The sequence below is a fragment of the Vulpes lagopus genome, chromosome 7, assembly GCF_018345385.1.
Source record: "Vulpes lagopus strain Blue_001 chromosome 7, ASM1834538v1, whole genome shotgun sequence".
Taxonomy (NCBI): domain Eukaryota; kingdom Metazoa; phylum Chordata; class Mammalia; order Carnivora; family Canidae; genus Vulpes; species Vulpes lagopus.
In genome coordinates this window covers 48727258-48749055 of record NC_054830.1, presented here as the reverse complement: position 1 = coordinate 48749055, position 21798 = coordinate 48727258, and the positions used below count along the sequence as shown (strand labels likewise).

The 21798-nt window shown below is 53.8% G+C and overlaps 1 protein-coding gene across 7 annotated transcripts in view; it reads left to right on the top strand.

Moving 5' to 3' along the window:
- SSUH2 (ssu-2 homolog) overlaps positions 1-20760 on the top strand; it is a 41719-nt gene extending 20959 nt beyond the window's left edge. For 4 of the 7 annotated variants that reach the window (XM_041760562.1, XM_041760555.1, XM_041760560.1 and 1 more), the window contains exons 2-12: positions 2800-2898; positions 3321-3402; positions 4871-5000; positions 6142-6202; positions 7472-7596; positions 8656-8718; positions 10381-10466; positions 11814-11906; positions 12477-12582; positions 14364-14471; positions 19147-20760. In XM_041760562.1, coding sequence (XP_041616496.1) covers positions 3392-3402; positions 4871-5000; positions 6142-6202; positions 7472-7596; positions 8656-8718; positions 10381-10466; positions 11814-11906; positions 12477-12582; positions 14364-14471; positions 19147-19293 — 930 coding nt within the window. In that variant the 5' untranslated portion in view covers positions 2800-2898; positions 3321-3391 and the 3' untranslated portion in view covers positions 19294-20760. Of the gene's footprint in view, positions 1-1999; positions 2100-2799; positions 2899-3320; positions 3403-3523; positions 5001-6141; positions 6203-7471; positions 7597-8655; positions 8719-10380; positions 10467-11813; positions 11907-12476; positions 12583-14363; positions 14472-19146 lie in introns of those variants that run through there. The other 3 variants (XM_041760559.1, XM_041760557.1, XM_041760556.1) reach the window with 2 other exon arrangements.
- The last annotated feature ends 1038 nt before the right edge of the window (positions 20761-21798 follow it).

Genomic DNA, 21798 nt, shown 5'->3' with positions numbered 1-21798 from the left:
AGGCTTTAAAGAGCTAAAAAAAAAAAAAAAAAAGAAGAAGAAGAAAAGAAAAAAAAAATAAAGAAGGGATCTAAGGGGTGAGGGGGATCAGCTGGTGACCAGAATGTGTTTAGTGACTTCATGCAGAGAGAATTACTTTCCACCAGCCATATTTATCAGCTTGCCCTTTAAAGTCGACTTCCTGTAATCAGATTGGCCCCTGCAAGGACAGAGATGAGGAGTTCTTGTCTCCCAGCAGGGGGGCTGTAGGGAATAGGTTTGGGGGTGGCTCAGTGTGCTGGAACTGGAACAAGGAGCCCCTAGCCTGCTGTGACTTCACTGCTGTGCATCCTAGGAATACTGGATAACCTCTTTGAGCCTCAGACTCCTCATGTTAAATGGAGTTAGAAGTCCTGCCTCCTGTATCTCCAGGTGGGAGGGTGGGGAGTAGCAGCAGGTATGGGGAGGTGCTTTATGAGTTGTCTGTTTCTGGGAGCCAGTTCTTTTTTTTTTATTAAAGATTTTTATTTATATATTCATGAGAGACACACAAAGAGGCAGAGACACAGGCAGAGGGAGAAGCAGGCTCCATGCAGGGAGCCTGGTGCAGGACTCGATCCCATGGGATCATGACCTGAGCTGAAGTCAGACACACTCAACCACTGAGCCACCCAGGTGCCCCCTGGGAGCCAGTTCTTATCTTATGCTTTCCTCCTTAGAGATTCAGGGCTGTGTATCTCTGTCATAGCCTGACAGACCAAGCTGAGGGTTTTTTAAAATTTAAATTTTAAAAATAGAAGTATAATTAACATAGTGTTATATTAGTTGCAGGAGTCTAAGGTGAGGTTTTTAACAGCAGATATACAGTGAATGATTCTTCCATATATCTGAAAGGTACGTGGGAAGAACATGGGTTTTGGAGAACAACGAGCCCTGGTTTGAAGCCAGCTCCGTCACTCACTGGCTGTGTGATCTTGGGTGAGCCACAACCTTTCTGAACCCATTTCCTCATTAGGAGAATGGGACAATATGCGTCAGTTTGGATCATCCAAGAAGTAGACACCCAGATGGCAGTAGATGTGTCAGAGGTCCCTTGGAAACACATGTGGAGGGAAAAGAGGAGAGGGAGCCGGTGTGGGCAGACCATGCTGCAGGTGGACACCCGTGAGAGGAGGGTGGGAAGGAAAGAGCCTCAGACTGTGGTGTAGCTCCAAGAAAGTCTTGCTCAGGTTTGCGGGGAGTCCCAGAGCAAAGACTGCCCATTGCAGGAAGCTGCATAAAAAAAAAAAAAAACCACTCCACATCCCAGTGCCTTAAAACACCATTTCATTATCATTCATGATTTTGCAGGTCTGGAATTTGGGCAAGACTCAGCTGGGTGATCCTTCTGCTCCCTGTATAACCGATTAGGGTCTGTCTTAGGTTGTTTGCTGCGACAAACCATAGACTGCCTTGCTTAAGCAGCAGACATGTATTTCTCACAATTCTGGAAGCTGGGAATGCCCAGATCAATGTGCCAGTAGACCCAGGGTCTGGTGAGAGCCTGCTTCTGGCTTGCAGACAGCCACCTTCTCACTGTGTGCTCACAGGGCAGTGAACGAAAGAGCCCTACTAGCCTCTTTCCCTGCCCGGGCACTAATCCCACCACAGGGGCTGTGTCCTCACCACCTCATCTAAACCTAATCACCTCCCAAGGGCTCCAGCTTGTAATGCCATCCATCAGGGGTCAGGGCTCCAACGTGTGAATGTGCGGAGGACACCGACATGCGGTCCATAACAGGTCAATCAGTGGTATTCAGCAGGCAGCTGGCCTGGCTGCCCTGATGGCTTTGCTCGTGTGCCTGGTGGCTTGGCAGGATGGATGGGCGGCTGGAAGTCCAGGCTCTGCTGGGCTTCTGTCCATGGGTCCACACGTAGTCCACGTGGTCTCCTAGGAAGCTAGCCTGATTTCTGACCCGGCAGCTCGGCTCAGGGGGCAGCGCTCCAGGAGGGAAGATGTAGAAGCTGTGGTCTCTTCGTTGCTTCCACTGTGTTCCCTTGCTTGAAGCAGTCTCAAGCCTGCCAGGGTCAAGGCGAGGAGATACAGATACATCTCTTGATGAGAGAAGCATCGAAGAAATGTGAGCATCTCTAAATCAGTATCTGTCTCCTGGGGTCCTGAAATACGATCATGTTTCTAAAGCACCTGCCATTAGAAACGACGACTACCCACCATTTGCTTTGATGTGGATGGAACTGGAGGGTATTATGCTGAGTGAAGAAAGTCAACCAGAGAAGGTCAATCATTATATGGGTTCACTCATATGGGGAATATAAAAAATAGTGAAAGGGATTATAGAGGAAAGGAGGGGAACGGAGTGGGAAAAATCAGAGAGGGAGACAAACCATGAGAGACTCCTAACTCTGGGAAATGAACAAGGAGTAGTGGAAGGGGAGGTGGGCGGGGGGGGGGGGGGGTTGGGGTGACAGGGTGACGGGCACTGAGGGGGTGAGCCCTGGGTGTTATACTATGTGTTGGCAAATCGAACTGCAATAAAAAAAAAAAAAAACTATACAAAAAGAAATAAATAAAGCACCTGCCATGGTGACCGGCCCAGAATAGGTGCCCAGCAAGCAGGAGCTGCCGTTCTGAACGCTTCTCTCAGCGTGATTATTCGTGCTGCCACTAGCACACCCCGCCCCATCCCTGCCTGCCCTGCAAATGTGTGTGCCACGGGGGCCAGAGCGAGACTGGCTTAGTTAACCGGTGAGCACAGCTTCCCTGGCTGTCACGGCGACGCCCCTCCCTCCCAGAGGCTGGGGACTGCCTTCCCTCCGCAGGTGTGGCCGACCTCAGCTTTGAGGCCGAGAGTCCTCTGGCGCCCCCAGCTGAGCTCCTGGACAGACTGCCCAGCTATGACTGGCTTCTTCAAGGAGGTGGTAAGTCCGCGAGCGCCTGGCTCTGCCGCCTCTTCCTGGGGCCTGGGCTGGCTGGGGAGACCTCTCTGGAACGAGCCAGGCCAGGCCGGGACAGCTCGCCTCTCCCCTGGGGGTGGGGAGGGTCCTGGGAAACCTCTTGTCACCATCGGCGGGGGGGGGGGGGGGTGGTGGGGGTCGGGGGGTGGGGGGAGGAGTGGGACGACTCTGTGTCCACGGACATTCCGTGACCATATGCATGTCCTTTAAGACTGGGATCATGCAGGTGTGAGAACCATTCTTCTCGCATTAGGTGCCTTAGGATGTGGGACTCGTTCCCTTCGTCCCGTCCAGCCGCACATTCAGCCAGTCTTTCCTTCCTTCACCGCACAAAAGCCTGTGCCTTTGAGCTAGGCCGTTGAGCCCCGGACTCCTCTCTCCCCCAGGTCGGCAGATATTCTTTCCACCTTTGGAGGCTCCCGGGAGACCCCTGGACCAAAGGTGCTGGTCCTCATTCATGGAACTCAGGTGAGCTGCAGCGAGTGCCGTCACAGAGGATCGTATGTGGTGACCCTCACGTCACCGTTGCCCCCCCTCCCCAGAGCCCCTCCTTGGGGATTTTAGGGTCTACGGATCTCAATCCTGACAGTGCATCGGGATGCCACACCTACTGGACCGGATTCTCCAGGGACGGGGGCCAGGAAGGTGGATTTTACCAAGCTCTTCAGGCTGTTTGGCTACCAGGCTGGGGTTGAGAACCACGGTGTCGACCAGGGGCTGTCCTAACCCAACCCACTGCCTGTTTTTGTAAATCGAGCCATGCTCATTTGCTTACTGACTGTCTGTCGCTGCTTTTGTACCACACGAGCCGAAGTGAGTGATTGAGGCCGAGACTGTATGGCCCATGAAGCCTACAATATTTGCTGTCGAGTCCTTTAGAGAAGCTCGCTGACACCCGGGCCCAGGACTCTGGGCGGAGCTCTGGCTTCCCAGCCGGCTTGGTGTGGACAGAAGGTGCAGGCCCGCATTCTGGGTCTGGCCTCTTGGCTGGCTGGCTGTGTCCTGCCTTCAAGGGGTCTCCTGGCTGCTGCTGCCCCGCTGCTGCCCGCAGCGCCTCCCCTTCTCCTCCCTGGCCGCCCATCTTCCGTGCCCAGGGCAGACCCCACTTCCTCCGTGGAGCACTCTTGGCCATTCCAGGCCCACACCTCCCGGGGTGCATGCACGCAGGCCCCTCTGTGCACAGGCAGGGGTGCTGGAGACATCGCTGTGCCTGAGACGGGCATTTGGAGTGGGGCTGCTGCGGAGAAAGAAGATGTGAGGGAGGAGGAAGGAGGAGAGGTCCTGCTTCCTGGAGGTGTTGGCAGCGGGGGACTTCGCTAGGAGGGGACATGGCAGCTGGGCCTGGGCGGAGGGTTTTCTAGGAGGAGGGGGAGGCATCCAGGGAGACTGCCAAGGAAGGGGCCTTTGCTGCTGCCTTCACAGCCACTGCCGCTGCGGCCCACCGTGCTCTGTGTCGGCACCGCAGTCAGGTAGCTCCTGGCTGGGGTCTTCCGGTGGGCACTGCTCACAGCTCCTGCCCGAGGTCAAGGTCTCCAAGGGCAGGAACGTGGTCTAGCCTAACTTTGCCTCCTCCTGGCTGTGTGACATCTTCTGCAGACCTCAGTTTTCCCCATCTGTAAAATAGCATAATTCATCTTCAAAATGTGAGTGTGTGTATGTGTGTGTTTGGGTTGAAGATTCCGCCCTTCCCGTGAGCCCCGCGCTTGAGCTCATGCAGTTTTGCTGTCCTCTAGAAGGAGCTACTGTGCTCCCACCGCGGGCATGGGTTCACACAGCCCCCCGGGGCCAGAGCTGCCATCCCCGGGGGGAGCCCCGGGACCTTCATGAGTGTGATGGGCCGCGGCCGGGCCCTTCCCTTTCTCCCGGCCTCATCTGCATCCAGAGGTGCTGGCTGCTCCTTTCCAGAGACCCTCCCTCTGTGCTCTGTCCCCAGCAGAGTCCCTACGGTGACAGAGGAGGTGGCTCGTGAAGCCCTCCTCAGCTTTGTGAGCTCCAAATGCTGCTATGGCAGCGCGGCCGCCGGGGACCTCGTCATCCAGGAGCTCAAGCAGCAGACCCTCTGCAGGGTAAGGGGGCCTGGGCCTGGCGGGCCCCTAGGGGCGGCCTCTGTGATGTCAAACGGGTGCAAGGAGTCTTGGGGGGTGGTGTCTATGAATAGTGGTGATGCTGAAGCCCTTGTTGGTCTGTAGCTGCTGAAAAGCTGGAATGTGCTGGCCATCGGGGGGAGCACATTACATGTATGTCTTACGAAGTCCTCAGGGGTGACCCCATGTGGTGGATATTAGGGTCACCAGTTGAAGGCAGGAGCTGCAAGTTTAGAGGGGTAAGGCCACTTGCCCCAAACACACAGCTAGAAGTGACAGGGCTGGGACTCTCTTGCTGGTACCAAAGTCCATGTCCTGAAACACACGACTAACCCACCGCCAGGAGGGGTGGGCCGAGAAAGCTCTGTCCACTCCCTTGATCCCCCAAGTCACATCTATGCCAACGAATCATTTCATCATCCCCCTGGGCCTGCAGCTCCAGGGAAATCCTCTGTCTGGTACTGAGACCATGCAGGTACCTATGTCACCTTTTGCATTGACAGGGCCAAGGGGACAGATTTAAAACTCCTATTTTCTAGTGTCATTGGCACAGCCACCCTCTGGTGAGAGATCAGAGTGGGAGGCTGGGGGAGGAGGCTCCTGTGTCGCTGTGTGACCTGGGGCAAGTCCCCTGGCCTCTCTGAGCCTCTGTTTCCTCCAGTGTCAAAGGAGGAGCCAGCTGATGTCCAAGATCCCTCACTGTTTTGTGATTTTTGTGGATGCGATCAAGAAGGAGGCTCTTGACATCAGGTGGAAAAATTCCTGCAAAGAGGATGTTTGGAGAAGCAGATTCCATCGGCCTTCATCTGTCAAAGAGCAATTGCTGCTCCACAGCTTGCTTTGTAGAACACTTCTGGGTAAAAAGAAATGGGGGGCTGAGATCGCCCCAGCTGTGAGCCCGTCAGGAGAGATTTCCTGGGGCTGACTGATCTCCCTGCTTGTCTGGGGGGATCTGGAGCAGACATCCCTGGTGCAGTCTTGTTTCAGCAGCTGGTCGCGCTGGCAGGGGGTCTTCCAGTTTCCCCTCCGAGCCTCGGCAGGGGGGAAGCGTCCTCTTTCTGTGGCATGCTGTCTTCTTAAAGGGCATGAGTGTGAACATGCTGGTCTGTTTTTTCCTCTGTAGTATCGACTAGAGACTTTTAGCGAATCAAGGATAAGCGAATGGACATATCAACCCTTTACTAGTAAGTGAATTCAGTTTAACTGGGAGCAAATCTGACAGGAGCTGGTGGAAAATATCAGGACATGTCTTAGCCACTAACCCTGAATAAGGTGCTCTTCTGCGTGCAGCCTCGGTCTCCCCATTCCCTGTGAAATGAGCGGGTGGGCTTTCATCTCGGGCTTTCCAGTGCTGGTCTCAGCAAATCCTTCCTGTCCGGAAAGCGGTTTGCAGGAGGACCTAAAAAAGTCTAGTGTTTGCCTTTGGCCACAGACTGGTGCCGCCTGGCCACAGACAAAGGCAGTGTGTGTGCCTGGGCATCTGCCTGGCTTGGAGGCCGCCCCCAGTGTCTCCCAGAGTCCCTAGGACCCTGTTTGCTGTGCCATCCCACCTGCTGCTGAACCCCACTGGAGGCTGAGGGTTCCCTCTGGGAAGCCCTAAGCCCCTCCTTTTCTGCTGACATCTCTGGTTCATCCTTCAAGACTCAGCAGCTGTGCCACCTCTTTTTTTTTTTTTTTTTTTAAGATTTATTTATCCATGAGAGACACTGAGAGAAAGGCAGAGACATAGGCAGAGGGAGAAGCAGGCTTCCTGCAGGAAGCCCGATGAACCCTGGGATCAGGACCTGAGCCGAAGGCAGATGCTCAGCCACTGAGCCACCCAGGTGCCCCCTGTGTCACCTCTTTAATGAAGCCCTTCAGGATTTCTTTACCTGCTGACCCCATCCTCAATAGAAGGAGTCAGTCTTCTGGGCTTTCAGAGCATTCATGCAGCTCTTATCCAAAGTACCCCACATATCCCATGACGTTGTATCGTGGTTGTAGCTGTGCCGCACCTCCTTGAATGGAGGAGTGGGGACGAGGAAGGGGAAGGAGGTGGGGATGGTCACAGTTGTGATGGTGGTTCTTGTTATTGATCTGTCTCACGGGCCAGCCCTGTGCTAAGCATTTCTATGCCTTCTATTTAATTTTCACTACCATCCTATCTGGTAGGCAGGTGCCATCTATTTTCTCATTTTGGAGGTGAGAGAGTTTAAGGTCGGAGAGGTAAAATAACTTGTCTGGAGTCACGCAGCTAGGAAGAGGAAGAGTCAGGAGTCAGACTAGGTCTGCTCAGTTCCAACACCTGGGTGCTTAACCATGGACTCCGAGGGGCCCCTTGTCTACCCGTCCCTTGGCCCAGCATCTTGCCTAGTGCCTGGCATCAAGTGAAGGCTCTATACTATTTGGTAGATAAATGAAAGCTTGTCCTTGCAGCTGTTCACTGGCCTTACAATGATCCCTTTCTGTGTCAGACCAGTCAGTGGATGGGCCACAAAGAGGGACCTCCCCCAGACTTTGGGACATCAGGGTCCAGGTCCCCCCGATGTTTCATGAAGACACGAGGAAGTTCCAAGTCCCTCACTCGTCAGTGGTCAAGGTAACATGATTGTTGGCGTCTTTGCCCTTCTCTCTGAGCCGGTTTCCCAGACACTACATATTTCCTCAAACCTTTTCTTTTTAGAAAGGAAAGCCAGAATGCAGACTGCTGGTTCATGCTGTGGCTGTCCATAAGGCGAATTCTAAGGAACCCCAGAGCATGGAATATAGACCCATACAAAATTCCATGCAAATTAGGGAGTAATTAGGGAGTAATTAGGGAGGAGCCCCTCCCTGCGTCACGTAGCGAAGGGATGATTCCATTTACCAAACTGTCACCAGCTTTAAACAGTAAGTGTTCACATTCCTAAGACCATCTGAGTGTTTTAAATTTATTTTTTTTTTATTTTTGCCTGACAGTAAACAGCTGAAGTGCTGAATGAAATGGATATAAAGCAAATCTCAAACATTATTTGGATTTTCAGTAAAGGGACAGAGTTGACTTCTATCCCGTCTTATGGAAGTATAATCACGACACGAAGTGAGGCTGGACTAATGTATCACAAAACCTCAGATGAGAACCTTCCTATTATGTTCTCATCTCCACTGTAGAACTTGATCAAGTATGTAACTTTCTCCAATGAGTTTTCATAGCATCATGTGATGACGAGAACTTTGAGAGGTCAAGAGAGGGTTCTATTCTTTTCTCAGGAGTGGAAAAGCTGTTTTGATTCAGGGATTAGACTGCAATAGCTCATTCTTTGCCTTTCACAGAAATGCTGTGCATTTTTTATGATTTCTATTCCCAAAGACCTCTTAGCTGCCCAATGGGCCAAGGACACCAGCCTTTGTGGTTTAGCCTGGGAGCATGAGTTAGGACGGGGAGCTTGGAGAACAGACTGGGCTGGGGCCCTCAGGAAATGGTAACATGATCTCCTTGGCTTGGCATTCAAGGCCTTTGGAATCCTAGTCAAGTGAGAATGGCCATCATCCCAGGCTGGGCCTGAACGGCTGTACCTATGTTTGGATTGGTGACGCCATGGGGTGGGTGTGGGGCTGCTGACATCAGGAGGCCTTGGTGCTTGGGAGACTGGAGCCAAGGAGGGCTTCTCACTTTCAGGAATGTCACAAATGCCATGGGCGTGGACGCTACAAGTGCAGCGGCTGCCATGGGGCCGGCATGGTGAGTCCTGTGTGGCTGCTGGTGAATTAATGATTTTGTAGGAGGACGGGCCCTGTGGGGATGGAGGGCTGGGCTGGGGGCCTGGGGCTCCCCCACTAACAGTGTGACCTGAGGTGAGTCATCCTCCCTTTCTGGGCCTCCATTTGCTCACCTGTAAAATGGGCAAGTCGGATCGGCTGTTTGCTACTGGCCTTTGTTCCCTTGGATGGTTTATGGTTCACGATTTTAATTCTTCTCTCTTTTTCTCATTTGTCTGCAAACATTCCCTGAGACTGAGCACTCACTCAGTGCTGGGCCCTATAAGAGGACTCAGCTGAGGGCCTTTCCAGCAGGGACCCTCTTGGGGGAACTCTGTCCTGGGGAAGACCAACAAGTGACCAGCACATGTAGTAAGCGGTGATGAGCCTGAGGTGAAGTTCAGGGGGCTCCGAGGGGCAGAATGGATGGGGACCTGGTGTTAGTGCCCTATGGCTACCAGGGGGCTTAAAACGATCGATATTCCTTCTCTCACATTCTGGAGGCTGGAAGGCTAAAATCAAGAGGTCAGCAGGGTTGGTTCTCTTGGGAGACCCCGAGCCACATTCCTAGTGCCTGCAGCCGCTCCTGACCCTCGGCTCCCCACTCCGTCCTCTGCCTCTCTTGTCCCGGGCCTTCTCCCGACGTGTGTCCCAGGTCTCCTCAGGCCTTCTGCTGAGGGTACCAGGCTCCGGATCTAGGGCTCACCCTCGTCCAGCATGACCTCATCTTAACTAATGACATCTGCCGGGACTAATTCCAAACAAGGGCAATTCTGAGGTTCTGATGGGTGTAAATGTCATGGTTGGGGGTGGAGGGAGCCGGTCTTCAACCTAGTACAGGTCCCTACGTGCTCATCCAGGCCCTGGCACCATCAGGCTTCTCTTCAGAAAACTTCAAGGCTGCTGACGCTCCCGGGAGTGAGACCATGCTCCTCAGGTGTCCTCAGCTCTCTCCTTTCGCTCTGATCTTTTGGACACATATTGGCCAGTTGCCACCCTAAGCCATGCCCTCCCCATCCTTCTCTGCCCACCTTCCATCTGCTGCGTGCATTCCTTTGCCTACTCACATGCCACCTATGGGGCCCACCTATGGCTCGTCCTGCCCCCTCTGTCTCCTGTACCCTCACTCCCGCCATATGCCTCCTCTCGGCCTTCCTGGAGCCCCTCCCTGCGGTCTTTATACTTTCTCCCTCCACCCCTGCTCCTCTTCCTCCTCTCCCTCCTCCCTCAGGCTTTCCCTGCAATGTCTCCAGAGTCCACTCTTGGAAAGCCTGGAGGCCTTTCCAAGACAGAACTCCCCATCCCCAACTCAGCCAGCCTGCCCCCCTTCTGAGTCTGTCTGGCCGTGGCTGTTTGGTCAGGGTGCACTCTCAGGGGTCATGGGGAATCAGAGAGGAGCAGGGGAAGATGGTGTCTCAGGAGAAACACAGATGTGAGGATGTAGCATCTTTGAAGGCTACAGCTGGAGAGGCCCAGAGGTGCACAACGTCCACCTTTCCCATCTTACAGATGAAGGAACTGAGGCCCAGGGAGAGGAAGTGGCTTGTTCAGGGTCACCAGGTTGGGATTTGAACTGAGTCTCCAGATGCCCTTTGCCCCTCTTCCCTGGGAGGCCGGCAGGGCTGAGGCTGTGCTGTGTCCGCAGGTGAGATGCTCCTCCTGCAGCGGAGCCAAGCGCAAAGCCAAGCAGTCCCGGAGGTGTCAGATGTGCTCAGGGTCTGGCAGGCGGAGGTAGGAGTGGGTCTCCCCAGCGCTGAGCTGACGAGCTCTCACTTCCAGGCCTTCTTGCTTTTCATTGTCTGCTCCTCTGGAGGGAAGTCAGGTGCCCTGTCTTGTCACTCTTATGCCCCAGGGTGCTGTGCCTGGTAGGTGCTCAGTAAATATTTGTGGACTGGGTGAGCTTTCCTCCAGGCTTGCTATTTCGAGACGAGACTAGACCTCGTCTAGGGGCCAGATGTAAGGAACGAGGCACTGCTGGGAGGAAGGGAAGGGGTGCTTTAAGGAGGAGAGACTGCACATGTGGTGGGAAATGAACACAGAAAACCACCCAAAGGTGAGACCTGTAACCCTCTGAGGATCAGGACCGAGGCAAACCCTTATTTATAACTCATTGTGGGGCCTGAGTGGAGACATCAAGGAAGGTTGGTTGATTGACTAAACAATCAACAAAGTTCCATCTCTCTTCACAGTGCTTTGCAAATAGTGGGTTATTGCATTTTGTAAATCGTGTCCTTAAGGTATTTATTTATAAATCGTTAGAGGGAAACAGGAAACCATGAGGAGTGAGACTATTCAAAGTTGTGTTGGTTGATGATACCTTTGATTCATTTTGACCCAGGCCATCCTTCTAAGAAGCCAGAGAGCAAAGCTTTGGCAGACCTGCCACCTGTGGTTGATAAAGAAGGTCTTTGATTTGGAGAGAAGCTCAGCTTTTTTTTTTGTTTACAAGTCAAAGAATCCTATTTCAAATGAGCTTAACAAAAAGTTCTGCCCTTGGAACAGAAAAGTCCAGGATTATATTTCAGGGATGGCTTCAGGTACAGCTGGATCCAGGTGCTTAAACAAAGTCACCAGGACTCTGTCTCCATCCCTCATCCTGATTTTCTTTGTGTTGGCTTCATTCTTAGGCATGCTGTCTCTTGTGGTGACAGAGGGACAACCAATAACTCCAAGCTTCGTTACCTCAATAGATGAGGATGTCCCTTTCCTGATAGTTTCTAACAAAGTTCTAGGGCAGATCTCATTGCACTCACCCGGGTGCACTCATGTGTGCTCATCTGTGTGTCAGCCACTGTGGCCAGACAGATGGAATAAGCTGATTGGCCAAACCCAGGTCCCAGGCCAGTCACAGAAGGGGTGGTCACAGAACCCCACAATCTGGTGATCAGGGTGGGAAAAGGGTGGTCTTCGAAGGGACACAGGGGCATTGCCACCAGAAGCAGGAGGTCGGGATGGTGGGCAGGTGGAAGCAACTGATGCTGACCTCAGTCCACCTCTATGAGGGAGGATTTGGGGTGAGCCCTCGAGAAGCCACCAGGACGCAGCAGCTGTTTGGTGCTGACCACGTGCCCCCCTCAGGTGCAGCACATGCTCAGGGAGGGGAAACAAGACCTGCGCCACCTGCAAGGGGGAGAAGAAACTGCTGCACTTCATCCAGTTGGTCATCATGTGGTATGTGGCAGTGTCTCAGCACTGTGGCCTGATGGGGGTCCCCGGGGGACATGGCCCGGACTGGTTTCTGTGGAGAACTCCAGGTGGTTGGGGCTTTCCTGGTCCAGGGACTCGTGCCAGGAGAAGAGGGCTTCAGGCACCTTGGGAAGAGGAGAGGTCCCTGGGAAAGGGGGTCGGGTGGCTGGATGCTGGCGTGCTTTACAACAGACAGACCTGGGTTCAAATTCTGACATCGCCACTTTCTAGTGCAGCAGCCACTCGAGGCCTGGGCCGTCTCTTCTGGAACAGAGTCCCTGTGTCATAAATGCCCCCGTCAGGGAAGGCTCCCGTGCATGATGGGTTTGTCCTGTGGGCACCGTGCTAAGCGCCTCGCAGCTGAGGACAAAATGAGGCGCTAGAACAGAACTGTCAGGACTCTAGCGGTTTGCCATTTTACAGATGAGGGTGCTAAAGAGCTTTCCCGAGGCCCCAGCAGTAGTAATGCAAGCCCTCCAGCCTGGCGCTGATTGCAAACCTCTGTTCTTAACCCAACGTGCCATGTGCTCTGCTCCTCACGCTCGTCACCTCCAGGAAGAACACCCTGTTTGAGTTTGTGTCTGAGCACCGACTGAATTGCCCTGGGGAGCTCCTTGCTAAAGCCAAAGGAGAAAGCCTCTTTAAGGATGAAAACACCATGGTAAGGGGGGCTTTGAACCATCACGAAGGAAGCTGGGTTTCTCCCCCCCCACTCCTTCTCCCCTCCTGGAGGGCTGCATCCTCATGGGAAGACCGGCTGGGAGGGAACAGAGGGGCTGAGCAGGGGAGAGCCTGCTGGGACCCCGCGGGGCCAGTTGTCTGCTCACCCCCTTCCTTCCTCCCTCCACATCCTGACACAAAGCTCGAGACCCTCCTCTCCTAGCAGGCGCTATTCTGGGGATAGTGCCCTGGGGATACCGTAAAACAAAACCCTCGCCCAGGTCAATCTCATAGTCTGGTGAAGGGAGAAGGTAGTCATGTCTTGCCCTCATGTCAGAGAGTGGTTAGGGTCACCGAAAACATGCCAGCAGGGTAAAGAGACAGGAGTGGGTGGGGTTTCGGGGGGGCGGCTGGGAGGTGACCCTGGGCAAAGACTGGAACAGTGTGTAGTGGGGGCGTGGACCCTGTGGACTCTGGAGCCAAGGTGTCCAGCAGAGGGAGCAGCACAAGGCAGTGGGACAGGAGGGATGTGGGTTGTGCAGAGTAAGGAGCTAAGACATGAGAGGTGCCAGAGGCCAGATCGGGGGGTCCTGCAGGGCAGAGGTTGGCAAACTCTGGCCCTTGGCCTGCTTTTATAAATAAAGTGTTATTGAAACACAGCCATGCCTGTGTGTTGACATATGTCTGTGACTGCTTTCCTGCTGCAAGGGCAGAGTCAAGTAGTTGAGACAGAGACCCGATGGCCTACAAAGCCTAAAATAGTTACTATGTGGCCTTATACAGAGGAAATTTGCCAACCTCTGCTGTAGGCCTTGGCAGGAAACTTGGCCTTTATGGGACGTCTGAGAGGGCTTGTTTTCTCTGAGAGGGCCAGGTGCTCAGCCTCCTTTTCTCTCTCCCTGTCTCTCTCTCTCTCTTTTTTTATTTACAGTAAGTAGCCTTTTCAGATTGGCTGTTTTTTCTCACTTTATAGCATGTATATTTAAAAATCGAGGCATAATTGACATACACCGTATTAGTTTCAGGTGTACAACACAGTGATTCGATATTTGTATGTGTTGCGAAATGATCACCACAATGTCTAGTTAACATCTTACCACATAGTTACGATTTTTAGTTTCTCATGATGAGGACTTTTAGGATCTGCTCCCTTAGCAGCTTTCAAATATACAACACAGTATTATTAAGTCTAGTCACCAAGATGTACGGCACATCCCCGGGACTGACCGACTTTATAACTAAGTTTGTCCCTTTCCACCACCTTCTCCCCTACGACCACCAATCTGTCTTTGTATCCGTGAGTTTGTTTTTTAGATTCAGCATAGAGATTCTACAGTATTTGTCTTTCTCTGATTTATGTCCTTTAGCACAATGGCCTCAGTGTCCATCCATGTTGTCACAAAGGACAGGGTTTCCTTCTTTTTTATGGTGGAATAGTAATTCTCAGACTCCTTCCTTTGCCCCAAATCAGTGTGGCTTCCTAAAGGCCCAGCTCAGGCATCGGCCCCTCAGGAGCACCCCCTGCTCGCCCCAAGCCTGAGTCAGACGGCAGCAGGGGGGTGCAGGTAGAGGAGTCATCTCTGCCCACAGCCCCCCTTTCTTGGTTGGAATGCCCGAGGCGGGCAGGTGCCTAATCAAAGTCCCCTGGAGGTTAAACACTGAGTGGCCTCGGGCCCTTTCCTGTCTGGGCTCGTGTTCCTGCCCCCTGTGAATCAGAGCTGCAAGGCTTCAGGTGCTGACACCTTGGGTCAGGGCAGCGAGGCGACTGCATCTCTCTGGCAGGTGTACCCCATTGTGGATTTCCCGCTACGGGAGATCTCTCTGGCTTCCCAGAGGGGCATTGCGGAGCACAGCGCTGCCCTGGCTTCCCGGGCCCGAGTCCTGCAGCAGGTGAGTGGGGTGGGGGCTAGGGCCCGTTGGGAGATTTCTGGGGCCGGCCCTCTGGTCCCATGAAGGAGGGCATGGGCTGTTCCCTCTGCTGGGGGCCCCTTCCAGAGGAGGGAGGGAGGCGTCGGCTAGGGGAAGGGTGGCGGAAAGGAGCCCCGGTTTAGTTTTTTGTTTTTAAATTTTTTTTTTTTATTTATTTATGATAGTCACACACAGAGAGAGAGGCAGAGACACAGGCAGAGGGAGAAGCAGGCTCCATGCACTGGGAGCCCGACGTGGGATTCGATCCCAGGTCTCCAGGATGGCGCCCTGGGCCAAAGGCAGGCGCTAAACAGCTGCGCCACCCAGGGATCCCAGGAGCCCCGGTTTAGGAAGTGGAGGGAGTACTTGACACTGACCAGAGCCATGTGGCCGGAGGGCAGAGAGCAGAGCAGTGTGGGGCCTCAGGGGCAGGTGGGACCCCTGGACACAGAGAGCAGGATTCTTATCCTGAGCAACTGGAAGCTATCGTAGGGTTTCAGGCAGGACCGTGGCTCAGCATAAGTTTGACTCTAACCCCGTGGGTTAGCATCTTCAGAGATGGGGAAGAAAAGTGCAAGCCTCGGGGTGGTAGGCAAGTCTGGAGCCCCAGGTCCTGCCCCTGGGAGCACTTTGCAAATCCCAGGCGTCTCCAGGCTGGGATGGCTTCCAGGGAAGGGTTGCTCCGGTGCTGTGTTGGGAGGCCCACTAGGTGGCGGTGTTGCTTTGCGGCTTTGAGTGGTCGCGGCTGCAGGTGTCTGGGGGGACCCGGGGACGGGGGAGAGGGGTTGGCCAGGGAATGGCCAGCGCCCCGGCTCCTTGAGTCTTATAGTCTGGGCTTATATGCTGGTTCTCCTGTGTCTCAATGTGGTCGTAGCCCAGCTACTTCTTCCCTGAAGTCCGATTTCTCATGAGTGAAAAGGAGACGCTGGCACCACCTCAGGGTTTGCTAGAGATGCAATAATTTGCTTTGGAACCTGGTGTTCAAAATGCCCCTTTTCCTTCTGGTCCCTTTGCAACGAGTACTTCCCCTTCTCTCTCTGCACATCTCCCCTGTTTGCAGGAGAGAAAAAGATACATTTAATTAAAAAGTAATGATGCCCCTCTTGGAGCTGTAGTGGGCCTCAGAAATCATGGGTGGGAGAGCCTCCCTATCCAGAGGGGTGGGCCGCCACTCATCTTCTGCATCGGCACAGGGGCAGAGATTTCAGATCTTCTAAAAAACCTGATTTTTATATGAAACTTTCTAATTTTTCCATATTGAGAACAAAAGTTTAAAAATGCTAGGAATGGGATCCCTGGGTGGCGCAGCGGTTTAGCGCCTGCCTTTGGCCCAGGGCGCGATCCTGGAGACCCGGGATCGAGTCCCACATCGGGCTCCCCGTGCATGGAGCCTGCTTCTCCCTCTGCCTATGTCTCTGCCTCTCTCTCTCTCTCTCTCACTGTGTGCCTATCATAAATTAAAAAAAAAAGCTAGCTGAAAAAAAAAATGCTAGGAATACTGTATGTGCTGATGGGTTGGCTCTGGCCTGTGGGCTATTGTCGGCTACCCCTGCCTAGCCCAAACCCATGAGTCTCCCAGTAAATCAGAGGAAGCTCAGAGAGTAGAAGTAATTCACTTAAAGTGACACAGCTTCTTGGTGGAAGAGCCCAGGAGCAGAACCCACTTCCCTAGTGCCAAGCCTAAGGTGATTACTCACTGCATTCAAGATACGTAACTCCTTCAAAGCCAGTGCAGGTTTATTGGGATATGTCAGCTGACAGGGATTTGGGGCCAGAAACTGCAGGGACAGCTCATTTACCAGGGTAGCACCTGCTTGCCAGCTCTGGCGCATGACTCATGGCCCCAAGCCACGCTCTTGCCCTCTAAGGGCCTCAATGTCCTCATCTTTAAAATGAGCTGGATTGGACATTGCCTTAGATTGGGGTCTGCAGAAGCAGCTTCGAGATGAGAGCTTGTGTGCAGGACATTTATCAAGAAAGGGCTCCCAGGAGAAAAAGCCTGTAAAGGAGTAGGGGAGCCAGAGCCGGAGTGGCAGGGGTCACACAAGGGCACAGTGTGGCAAGGGATCAGTGACTGCCCCATCCCATCGGAGCTCTGAGCACCGGTTACACCTCAGCAACCGTGTGCCTGCAGATGAGGGAGCTGGCCTTTTGTTGTTTGGCACCATCCAGTCATCGGGCACAACTTCCAAGGCACCTTGTGCTCCTGTGTGCGAGGGTTCTGTATCCAAGGACAGGACCCTGAGGAAGAGCGATGGGCTGTGAGTAGCAGAGAAGCAGCAGATTTGTGGGAACACGGGGGAGACGAGAACATTGTCCATAGAAGCCCCCAGAGCATCGTCCCTGGGGGACTTTGCTCTTGCCTCACTAGTATTAATGGTGTGGGTCACCCCAGTATTGAGGTACATACTCCGGGAAGGGGAAGAAGATAAAGGCCCAAGTTCAGCAGCTTGCAGACACTCGCGGTTATTCTGAGCCTCTTTGACTACGGAGACTGACAAGTTGAGTCCTTTTGGGGTCCTTGATGTGGGAGCTGGGAAAACTGAGGCCTGCAGAGGGGGAGTGAGCTGCCCGAGATCACGCAGTGTCGGTGGCAGGCCCGGATGTCCCCAGGCTTCCCCCTGGGGAGTACATCCCCTATAGCGCAGTCCTGACTTGGGCAACACGGGCCCCTGGGAACCAGTCCTGGAGGCGGGAAGGGTAAACCCGGGGCAGGTGGACATCTCAGAGCAGCGGGAGCGAAGGGCTCTTTGGTGAACCTTTTTGGTCCTGCCTCTGTAGGCAAAGATCACTCTGCTCAGGAGTGAGAAGTTAGCGAGTGGAGTCAGCCGGAGACATGCCTGTCACGACACGGTGCCCCCGCCATGGCTCTCAGACCTGGAAACTGCTGGTCCTGGGGTCATGGCCAAGGTGTGCATGCACACAGATCCGTGGCTGATCACAAGGCAGCCACTCGATGACAGCTGATGTCCTAACCAATCTGTAGCCTCAGACCCGGAGGCCTTTCTAAAAATTAAATTAAATTAAAAAAATTTTTTTTTCTGGAGGCCTTTTGGATCAGAAGCAAATGGAGGCAGGAAAGGAGTGGTATGGCTATTGCTTCCTGTTTGATCCTGGTAGAAAAGCCTGGAAACGAGAGTGATCCTGACCCGTCTGCCCAGGCGTTTGGAGCAGGGACGTGGGCTCCCACCTTCTCTTGTCTCCTGGTCCCCATTTCATGCCCTCTATAACAAAATGTCGCAGAGGGGTCTTCTATCTGTGATTTCCAAAATTATCACTTAGAGACCACTTTCTGGCATACAGGAGGTCTCCGGGTCTTCTCTGGTTATCTCAGCAGCTCTGTGGCACAGAAGCTTTGATCCCCATTTCCTAGAAAAAGCAAGTATGAGATCACTCAGGGAACTTCATGGAAGACTCTGAGTCCCCTCTTCCGGCCACAATGTCGCATTGCCCTTTGGCTGTCCCTCCAGTGGAGTGAGGAACCCCGCTTCTCAAAATCTGCTCCCTGGCCTGTTTCCCCTTCTCCGGCGGCCCCTGGACCGTCACCTACAGAGTGAGGGGACTTGGAACGGTCCCCAAGGAGTGGAACTTCCTGAAATTCCCAAAAAGGACCCGGCCCTGGGCTGTCCACACCACCTCCCCCTGGGTTTGGGAACCCTTAAATGTGAGTCTGGGACAAAGAAGCATCTTGTGCGGAAGAACTATGGGGCTTTGATGCAGAGCCTGGACCACATCCCCAAGGAAGCTTAGCTTCAGTGACTAGGAATAATTTTCCTACGTTAGCTGTGTGCAGCTGCCCTTAACCAAGCAGCATCCAAAGCTGATGGAGGTGGGTGTCTTAGTAGTGTCACCTCCATTCCATTCACGGCCCCACAATTTTGGGAGGTAGTAGAGCAAGTGCTCAGAGCAGGGGTGGGGGCATAAGGGGCTTTAGGACCACTCTGCTGGTGGAGTGAGCGCCCAGGCTCTTAGGTACAGGGTGGTGCTGGGAGGGGATTTGAGCATTAAACCCCTGGGGCTTGACCTGGATCATCTTCCAAACCTGAAATTCCATGAGCCTGCAGGCCTCAGTTTCCCTGCTTCTAAAAGAAAGGGAGGATTTGAGAAAGGCCTCTCTTGAAGTAAGGTCAGTGCAAGAGTGTGGTGAGGGAGGGTCCTGAGAAAAAAGCCTGAGGCAGACCACCAGACTTTGGAATTTCTTTAGTGTCAGTGTTTTACCTTAAAATTTCATTCAAATTGTATAATCTACTCCCTAATATCTCCATGGCTGTTTTAATATAGAAACGCTTAAAATGACTTTATCTTCCACCTTTCTCTGCCCTTCCTCCCCATCTAAAAACTGATGCTTCTGAAAGATGTCCTGTTTGGCTGGTGGCTTTCCATACATCCTGGGACTCCCCCGGGGATGGCTGTACCCTCCCTTTGTGACACAAGGAATCAGATGGTGGCGAAAGCTGAGAAGTTAGTCTGGACCAGAGCTTAGCGTGTGTGAAGAAGTGTAATAGGAGAGACACCTAGAAGGGCACATGGGAGCCAAAAGGCCAACTCCAGAGTATGAACTTCATCCCACAGGTAGTAGGGAGCTACTGGAGGTTCTCGAGCAGGCAAGTGACTTGAATAGAACACTGAAGTTTTTCTTGCCCATTTGTCTCCCCAGCGCCAGACCATTGAGCTGATCCCCCTCACAGAAGTTCATTACTGGTACCAAGGACAGACTTATGTCTACTACATCTATGGCACTGACCACAGGGTGTATGTGGTGGACTACCCTGAGCGGTACTGCTGTGGCTGCACCATCATCTGACATGGCTCAGCTATCTCCAGAGCCTGCACTCTTGTTCCCCAAGGAGGACAAATGAGGTCCTTGAGTGACTGGCTACATTGGACGATCATATACAAATCCCAGTATGTCCTTCTAGACAGTTCAACGTATCACCTGTCAAGCTTTCCAGAGCTCATCTAGAGGAATCCATCATCATGTGTTTAACCTACGAGAATCCAGCTACACACATTTCTTTAGAACAGATAATTTAAGTGGCCCCTGGTCTCCCAAGCTTTCGCCCCGATGGAGCGTGTGGTTTGATTTTGCCTCTCCCTTTAGCTTGTCTCAGTTCTGCTGGGCCACTGCTAGGGTGAGCCTTTTGCCAAGCTGAGCGTTATTCAGATGTTGAAAGATATCCTACAAACCGGCTGCCTCTTAATGTGTCCCGAAGAGTGCTCTAAGGCATCAAGAACAAAGCCCACCCTCCCCCCTCCCCGCTCTGTGGGTTAGGATTTCAGATACACAGTGGAGATATTTTATGTCTGGCTCTGTGATATCTGGGATCTCACCTGGAAGATGTGAAGGCTGGGTGGGCTCTGGAGCAGGTGGGGGCAGCTGAGGTTATTGGTGGGAGGCCGGTTCACCCTGAGGTCTGGCTGTGGATAGTGGCTGCTGGCTGGGACACCTGCAAGCCACCTCTCCATGCAGCCTGGGCTCCTCCCCCTGGGGCGGTTCTGAGGGGCAGTGGCCGTCATGCACAGCCAACTGAAGAAACAGATGTGTTTCCCAGCTGGAGAAGAGAGCTGCTGAGTTGGATGGGCTGAAGGTCTGCGTGCTGGCATCTAACATGTTGCCTCTGCAAGGGGAGGTTCTGGAGAGCGATTCTGGATACACGTTAGTTCTTCACGTGCCAACCTTAGAACCTGCACATCAGTGGGACGTGAACTGGGTGTCCTGTGTGCCCAGTCATGTGTTCACGGGAGCTCCCACTTTGTGCAGCGAGGCTGGGTGGGTGCAGGGGGTTCTCTCTGCAGACTGAATGCCCTGCTCTGGGGGCCAAGTGGGCCACTGTGCACCAAGTTGGGGGTAACCAGAGGCCCCTGTCATCTTAGTCCATCTGCACCCCACCCGGATGGGGACTGCCACACACTGATGGGGCCAGTCTGGGCCCCCTTGGCCCCCCAGTTCTTGCCCACAGCCCTTGTTCCCCTGGGTATGGGAGGATGTGGACACAGGAGGCCTAGTTGAAGGAAGCTTGGGAAATGGGAGGCCATCCCTGGGGCACTGGTGACAAATGATAGGCCGATGAGCACTTGCACCCTCACCTGTTGCGCCCCAGCCTCGGGATGCCCGTATCCTGTTCAGGTACTGCTGCCCCCACCCCCACCTGAGTCTGGCCAAACTTCTGCTGGCGTCTTGCTCACAGGAGCAGCAGCATTTGGAGGGGTGTCCAGCCCCCTTGCCATTGCATGGAAGACGAGGGGGAACTGGGAATCAAGGGGACGTGAACCAGAAGGCTGAGTCCACCTGACCGGCCGGCCTTCCATGTTCAGACTCTGCCTCCCGCGCCAGCTGGCCCTGGCCCGGTGCCACACGCTCTGCATGGGGGAGGCTGAGGGCAGGTGAGGTCGGTCCTGGGCCCCGGGGCAGAGCCTGGACGACGAGACCCCTTCCTCCTCTGCCTCCTGAAGCTCTGTCGTGTGCAAGCCTGGGGGGGGGGTGGCACCTCCATGGTGTCCCGACAGCCTGCCTCCGTGGCCTTCCACTGGGGTGCTCTTGCCCCTGGGCGCGTTGGACAAGCGGAGGGCTCGGTTTCTGGTTGTCGCCGTGATTGGAAGTGACGCCACTGGCATTAGGCGACCTGGATGTCTAGCAATCTGTGCAGTGAAGCCTGTTTCACATCTTCCGTGACTCGCAGACCCCCGATCCTGCCCCCGCCCTGCCGCCCCGCATTCCCGGGGAGCTTCGGGACACGACACCTCATTAGTGGCTACGGACTGCAGTGCTCCCTCCGTGTGCTCAGCTCTGTTCTTTGCCGCGCAAGTGTGGCTTGAAATGGCTCCGGGCCTCTCACTTCCCGGAGAGCCCAAACCAGTCAATCCCGGACGACTTGGTTACAGCCCCTCACGCGGTCCTGCCCGCGCCTTCACGAACCGCAGCACGTGCACTAGGATGTTACTCTCTTCTCATTTCTCATTTCTCTGTTATATTTCAGTTTGGGCATTAAGTCGCTTTGTGTGTGTGTGTGTGTGTGTGTGTGTGTGTGTGTGTGTGTTTAAAAACGTGGGATGTCAGTGGACTATACGTGAGTGTCATTTTGGGATAAAAAAGGAGCCTCAAGTATGTTAGAGGTTGGGGCCCAGGGACCTGCACGTGCTGTTGATGTGTGAACCCGAGGAGAAAAATCCAGTGGGAATAAAGCGGGGCCAAGGGGACACCGTTCCCATTGGGCACCAGGGGTCACTAGCCCCAGGGCCATGAGTCCCCTTGGTTCTGGCAGAAATCCCAAATAAATCCTGCGTCGTCCAGCCGTTTCATAACTCTTGC